At 51.4% G+C, this 7,227-nt stretch overlaps 1 protein-coding gene across 2 annotated transcripts; it reads right to left on the reverse strand.

Annotated features, from left to right (window-relative positions):
- Positions 1 to 131: 131 nt before the first annotated feature.
- On the reverse strand, positions 132 to 5,762 carry RPS5 (ribosomal protein S5). 2 transcript variants are annotated; one of them, XM_036833159.1, is made up of 6 exons: positions 5,627 to 5,762; positions 4,775 to 4,883; positions 1,484 to 1,693; positions 1,197 to 1,325; positions 330 to 428; positions 132 to 252 (listed from the first exon to the last, which is right to left on the reverse strand). In XM_036833159.1, exons 2-6 carry the CDS (start codon positions 4,880 to 4,882, stop codon positions 184 to 186), a joined length of 615 nt encoding a protein of 204 aa, XP_036689054.1. In that variant the 5' UTR covers position 4,883; positions 5,627 to 5,762; the 3' UTR covers positions 132 to 183. The 2 variants fall into 2 exon arrangements, with proteins under 2 accessions (XP_036689054.1, XP_036689055.1); XM_036833160.1 differs by having other exon boundaries at positions 4,775 to 4,896; positions 5,627 to 5,716.
- Between the last annotated feature and the right edge of the window lie 1,465 nt (positions 5,763 to 7,227).

The following is a 7,227-nucleotide window of genomic DNA, read 5'->3' on the forward strand; positions in this document are numbered from 1 at the left end:
GAGTCCAGGTCCCGAGAGACCAGAAGACACACCAAGGACATGGGCAGCTCCCCCAAAACACCAGTCATCCTGCCCCTCAGCCCCTGCTCCCAGATACCCTTCCCCATTGAGCACAGACAGCGGCACAGGTGGGTGGCGCCACCCCAAAGGGCAAGCAGGTTTATTGCAGCTGCGGCCAGGCAATCAGCGGTTGGACTTGGCCACACGTTCCAGCTCATCCTTCTTCTTGATAGCGTAGGAGTTGGAGGAGCCCTGCAAGAAGGGATGGTTAGCTCCAATGTTGGAGGACCCTCCCCTTGAGACTCACCCCCCCAGGTGTCCTCACCCACCTTGGCAGCGTTGATGAGCTCGTCTGCCAGGCACTCGGCAATGGTCTTGATGTTCCGGAAGGCGGCCTCACGGGCACCAGTGCACAGCAGCCAGATGGCCTAGGGAGCACAGGGGTCCCTGTGCTAAGTAGGGGTTGCCCCTACACCACGCAGGGACACGGCTCTCCAGTACCCTGGGACCCAACAAATGCTGCCTACCACGTTGCCATCCGCAGGCCAACTGAGGCAAGACACAGTGGGAGCCCACAGCGCTGCCCAGGTGCCATGCTGCTAGATCTGGGATCAGACTGAGGGGCACAAAAAAGCGTGCGGACACAAAGGCTGAAGCTGGGTCCCTGATGACAGGTGACTTGAAACTAGCCGTGACAGGGAAATGCAATGTGTTCCTGGCCTGGAACCCTTGACTAAAAACGAACAGCTATAAAGGGTATGCTTGGGGACAGCTCCATAAACTGGAACAGTGATGTAATGTCAAATGTTAGTTTGCTGTTAAATTCCTTGGGGGTGACGGTGGGGACAGAACATCTTTATTCTAGGGAGACACCCACTGAAATGTTAACAGGGAAATGGTCAAAACACCTGCAACTGATTCTCAAATGGTCCAAGAAAATAAAAAAAAAGTGTAAAAACATATACTCAAATGAAACAGGCCCTTCAATCAAATGCTGCCCAGGAGAGGGCCCAGAGCTAGGACCTGCTCTGCGTGGGGTGGGAATCCAGGAAGCCTTCATTACCTGACCCTCAGGTAAACATGCAGACGGAGATGAACATTCCCACTTGCCAGCCTCTGCTGCCCCAGGCAGGATTCTGCCAGAGCCTGGTGGCCGTTCCTGGCCACCCACGTGTGCCCCAAAGCCCCAAGCCCACCTGATTCACACGGCGCAGCGGGGACACGTCCACGGCCTGCCGCCTCACTGTTCCGGCTCGCCCAATGCGGGTCGAGTCCTCCCGGGGGCCGCTGTTGATGATGGCATTCACCAGGACCTGCAGGGGGTTCTAAGAGAGAGAGGGGCCCTGAGCCAGATACCTGGCAGGCATCCCTCCCCGACCCTCCACCCCATAAACCTGGAGGACCCTGGCGCGCATACGGCGGGGCGGCTGCTGGCTTTAGGGTGTGCAGGGGCACTCTGCCCCGCCTGGCCTCAGGGCCCTACCTCGCCCGTGAGCAGGTGGATGATCTCGAAGGCGTGCTTGACGATGCGCACCGTCATGAGCTTCTTGCCGTTGTTGCGGCCGTGCATCATCATGGAGTTGGTGAGGCGCTCCACGATGGGGCACTGCGCCTTGCGGAAGCGCTTGGCCGCGTAGCGCCCTGCACTGTGGGGCAGGTATTTGGCATACTTCTCCTTCACTGCGATGTAATCCTGGGGCAGCAGGAAGAGGGGGTGAAGGGACCACGGTCAGGAGCAGGATGGATCTCGGCAGGGGACCACAGAGACTGAACACCCACTCAGGGTAGCGCCCACTCACGGGCCTGCCACAGAAAAGTAAAACCGAAGCAAGTGACTTTACCAGGCCACTAAAAAGAGTACTTCCTTTCTAATGGGAGGAAGGGTATGGAAAACTAAGTAGATAACCACCCACGATACCAGTCTTGTTTTAAAAGTGTTCTTCACTCTGCACTGACGTTTTATGTCAAATAACTCTGTTCTGGAGGGGCTGTCCCGTGCACTGTAGTATGCCAGTAGCACTCCTCATTGCTGACACCCAAAAATGTACCCTAAAGGGGTAGGGGTGGGGGGAACTAACCCAGAGAACCAGTGTTTCAAACAATCATTCAACAATCCTGCCTATATATACATACATATCCCAAGACAGTGTCTAGAAACACTAAACCGTTCGGGGGGGCTGAGTCAGAGGAACTGTGCATGTGGGGACTACTTCTGATATTTCCAGTATGAAACCTACACCAAGTCATCCTACCACACACACGAGAACATGTACAAACAGTGAGTTTCTACAAATACAAGGATTAACAGGAAAAGAACACAGAGGACTCTGATGTAGGCACGAGAGTCTGGTGTCTAGCCTGGAGAGGACCACTTACACAAACAGGCAAGTAGACAGACGGGTGTCCATGCAGAGACTCACACTGTGCCAGAAAAAAACCTGCGAATACCAAATGCCCCAGCAAGCGTTTGGTTGAGCTGTTGGGCCCCACGGTAGAGCCCAACACAGCTTTCAAGAGAGTGAGAACTCTGATACCATGCTGACTTCTGCTTTCCCAGCCCCTAGGAGAGCACCAGGGGAAAGTGAAGAATAGTTTTTACATTATTAAAGGGTTGTACAAAAAAAAAGCAAGAAAAAGAAAACAAGGAAGCAAACACGCATGTGACAGACCACATGTGACCTACAAAGACTTTATAGAACATTTACTAACTGGTCCTTTTAAGTTTACAGACCTCTCCCCCAACAAACCCATGAAGGAAAACAGCTCTGCAAGACATTCAGAGTGAAAAACAGGTTTGAATTCTCTGTTAGGCTCAGTGCCTAGGTACCATGATATATTTAGAGGCAACAAAAAGTTTTAATTTCTTTTAAAAGAAAGGGAAAAATATGATCAAACCTGAATTTTATTCGTCATTATACCAATGCAGTCACAAAACATAAATTTCTTTTTATGAAGGCCCCACAAAAGTCCTAATGAGGCCAAGTGTAAAACAGTATGGGGGCAACATACAGTGGGAGAACTCCCATTTCCCAATTTCAAAACCTATTACAAAGCTATAGTAATCAAGACAGTGTGGTACTGGCAAAAGGATAGGCATAGAGACCAATGAAATAGAGTTCAGAGTTCAGAAACAAACCCTTACATCCTTGCTCAACTGATTTTCAACAAGGGTGCCAAGACCATTCAATGGGATAAATACTCTCTTCAACAAATGGTGCTGCACATGTGGGATCTTCATTCCCCAACCAGGGATTGAACCTATGCCCCCTGCATTGAGAGCACAGAGTCTTAACCACTGTACCACCAGGGAAGTCCCTTTACCTTTCTGTTCTTAATTTCACTGATTTCTGTTCTGATCTTTATGATAGCCTATCTTCTACTTTGCTTTGCTTATATTTTGCTCTTTTTATTTTTTGAGGGGTGCTGAGATTATTGATTTGAAACTTTTTTTTCTTTTCTAACAAATCATTAAGTATTATAAAGTTCCTTCAGTACTGTTCCAGCTTTATCCCACAAGTTTTCATTACAATTTATTCAGTTCTAAATATCCCTTGATTTCCTTAGAGACTTCCTCTGTCACCCGTGTATTATTTAGAAGTATATTGTTTCATTTCCTACTATTTGGAGCATTTTCTGGTATCTTTTTGTCACTGATTTCTTATTTGTTTCACGTTTGGTTTGATTGTTTAAATTTGCTGATGTTTGTTTTATCACCCAGGGTGTGGTATATCTTGCTGAATGTTCTGTAAGGCTTCTTGAAATGAATGTGTATTCTGCTGTCATTGGGTGAAGTTTCTATAAATGTTTTCACAATCCTCTTGGTTGGGGTTATTACTCAGATTTTTTACATCCTTGCTGACCTTCTGTCTAGTATTTATCTCAGTTGCAGGGAGAGGGATAATGAAGTCCTGAAGTATAATTGAGAAATTGGCTATTCCTCTTACAAGTTCTGTAAGTTTCTGCTTCATGTATTTCAAAGTTCTGTTGTTTGGTGCATACACATATAGGATTGCTATGTCATCTTGGTGTACTGACCCTTTAATCATAATAAAAGGGTTTTCTTGCAAAAACAAACAAAAAAAACAAATGGTGCTGGGACACATACATATAATGTATAAATGAGACTGAAGTTACGTTTTATTGCCTACATTTAAGGCCCTTACACTTTATGGGACTTGAGCATCTGCAGATTTTGGTAAACTTGGGGGCTCCTAGAAAGAACACCCCTCAGATACTGAGGAACAACGGTAAGGCATTTAGATTTTTAGGCATTTGAATCTTTATAATTTAATTGACTCGTCTCTCCAAGGCACAACTTCTGAACTTAAAGAATACTGCCCATTTTTATTTAATTCTAAAACATATAATTTAAATAAAATTTTATAGCCTGAATGAAATATTGTCCTTGTCATCTTCAACACTTGAGTAAAATAAAAACACTCAAATCTTATAGATAACCTTTAAAAAATAAAATATATGAAACTAAAAAGATAAATAAATAAAAGGTACCATGGTGAACTTTATGTGTACTTCACTACAAAACAATTAACTAAACAACTTGTGGGATGTGATACTCCCCCTGAGGAAGGAACCATCTCCTGACAAAAACTGTAGCAACCTCTAACAGGATACAAGGAAAAACAGACACGATGGAGGTGGTGGTCCAGGGATCCCTCCTTCACCTGTTCCATCTTCAACTCTACTTAGTGGGACAGCTACAAGTTTCAAGTGACCCACCCCCAGCTGGGGAGCACAATCATTACACCCCCCTCACCTGCAGGGAAATGTCATTGATCTGCACATCATCGGTGCTCCACTTCCCAAAGAGCTTGATGTCGGGGGTCTCTGCTACTGCAGGTGCAGCTGTCTCCCACTCCGTCATCCTAGGGACAGAAACTGTCAAAGCCCAGGCATACTCACCACGGATTCCGAGGCTAGCGCACAACCTGAGAATTGGGAAGTTACCAGGAACCGAGAAAGGCTGTGAACATCTGAGGCCACCTTGTGGAACCTTAAGAAAACCACTCATCTGTCAGCAAGAAACACCGGTCTCTCACCCAGGAACTATGAGGCCAACAGCTGGCAGGCACCCCCTCAACGGTTGCAAGGCGGCCCAGAGACGGGCAGGAGATGCCAAATGCCCTGACGCTGCATCCGCTCGAAGTCAAATCCCAACCTTGTTCTTCAAGAGCTCTGCAACCCTAGGAGAGTCTACAAGCCGCTGTGGATTCAGCTTCCTCATCAGTAAAACAGAAGGATCAATGGTATTAATTCTGCGCTTTACCAGTGCAAAGGTCGAGTTTGGTGTCCGACCCCGACGGGGGGATTAGAGGCTGCTATTTAGGAGAAAGCGTGTCCAGACCAAAGTGTGCATCGTGCATGTAAGGATAACGGAAACTTCTTATAATTAATAAAGTACAACTACAGACACCAGACCAACATTCCCCAGTCCGCTGGGGGCAAGGCTACGGCGGCGGCGGGGCATCAGCAACGGGGCGAGAGTAACTTTCCCCGCGCTTCCATCCTTGTCCCCTGCCCGAGGGAAGCCCCTGGTCTCGGGGCCCACCCACGGCTCCCGGAAGACCCTGAATCGGCCTTCGGACTTCCGACTCCGCGGCAGCCTCACCTTAAGGCGCAGCCGAGACGTCTCGGTCGCTCGGCGTGGACCACGCGACGCCCTGGCACAGACAAGAAAAGGCCGCGCGCTGCGGGCCGACGCTTTTAAGGGAGGCGAGAACTTCCGGGTCACCGAAGGCGGCGCGTGCGCAGAACAAGGCGTATTTACAGACCAATCCGGAGCGAGCATGTAAAGGCACCCTCTGGGCCAAATGGAAACCGTAAACCCCCCGCGCATGCGTACTTGCAGAAGCGGGCCCAAAGGCTGTGCCTGGCGGATGTCCAATTTCCAGCACTTGCCAGTTCGGGGTTGGGGGGGGGGGGGGGTGCCTTGCACAGGCGCAGAGGTCTCTATGAGGTCAACGCCGCCATGTCTAATGAGGGCAAAAGTCTGGCCCGCGCTCGTCGCTGCCCATACAAGCAAGCGCTGCAGGACCCGGCGGCTCAGTGAAGCCAGGGCGTCGCGACTGCTGTCCGCTGTGGTCCGGGTCCCGCGCGCGTGGGCGGGCACCACTCGCGGGTCCCCCTCCCCAGCACTCGCGTGCTCTGGGCTGCTTGGGGCCTGAGCCTCCGACCGACCATTGTCTCTCTTTGGCTCCCGCCTCTCCTGCCCCGTTACCGCGTGCGGGAGGGGGTCAGGGAGGGGCCCTGGAGGAGGAGCCTGGGGGACAGCCCCCGCCCTTTTTGATCCAGCTGGGGTCTGTGCTGCCGAGGTCACTGATCGAGTGCAGGGTAGGCACGGTGGTGCGTGCCCTGCCCACTCTGCAGCCGCACCCAGTGACCCCGGTGGTCTGCGTGGAGAGCACGTGCCAAGACTTCACATCCCCCGCCTAGACTCTGGAGCCGAGCTGGGTTGTGGACGCCTCCTCGGCGGGCTTCGCAGAGGCAGCGACCACTGTAGCTGCACACCCATGCTGGCTGCAGATGGCAGGGAGCGGCATCTGGCAGAGCTTGGTCTCCAAGGCGCCTGAGGCTCCTCACCTCCAGGTGCCCACCTCAACCTCCAAGGGTGGGAGTTCCCCTTCTCAGACCCGAAGGGGCCCAGCCACATGACCCAGGCGGTCCTTCATTTGTCCGCACCAGCCCCACTTGCACACCTTCGGGGCATGCACATTACAGTTGCTCAGCAGCCGCGATGTTTGTTCACTGATTGTAAAGGATACTGACTGACTATAAAGGCTCGGCCCTATCCCTATCCCAATTCCAGGAGCGTTTCAGACCAGAAACTCTGGGTGCCCTTGGACTGTCGTCGTCAGTCACGGCTCATGCCACTGCTAAGGGGGACACAGGCCTTGAAGCTGGTCTGGGCAGCGGGTGAGACCTCAGGCTCTGGTGGATTGAAGTCTGGGAGCCGCACCCAGAGAGGCCAAGGGCCCCAGCCACTGCAGCCTGTGGCCTTATCCCTGGCCTCTGCCCTGGTATGTACAGAGCAGCAGCCTCGGGCCTTTTACTGGGGTCTGTGGGGATGGGGAGGAGCTAAGTAGGCTCCTTCCTGGACCTGGAGGGACCCTCTCTGATCATTGGGGGCCCTCCCTGGTCCTGGGGGACACAGCTGGGGAGGTGCTGACTGGGGGAAAACAGGGAGGCTGGGAGTAGGCACCAGGCACCCTC

The sequence above is a fragment of the Balaenoptera musculus genome, chromosome 19, assembly GCF_009873245.2.
Source record: "Balaenoptera musculus isolate JJ_BM4_2016_0621 chromosome 19, mBalMus1.pri.v3, whole genome shotgun sequence".
In the NCBI taxonomy this organism is placed as follows: Eukaryota; Metazoa; Chordata; class Mammalia; order Artiodactyla; family Balaenopteridae; genus Balaenoptera; species Balaenoptera musculus.

Coding starts and splice junctions, on each gene's coding strand:
- RPS5 (XM_036833159.1), bottom strand. CDS start 4,882: ATGACGGAGTGGGAGACAGCTGCACCTGCAGTAGCAGAGACCCCCGAC. Junction 429..1,196: donor CGCTGCGCCGTGTGAATCAG/GTGGGCTTGGGG, acceptor TGTGCTCCCTAG/GCCATCTGGCTGCTGTGCAC. Junction 253..329: donor AGCTCATCAACGCTGCCAAG/GTGGGTGAGGAC, acceptor CCCTTCTTGCAG/GGCTCCTCCAACTCCTACGC.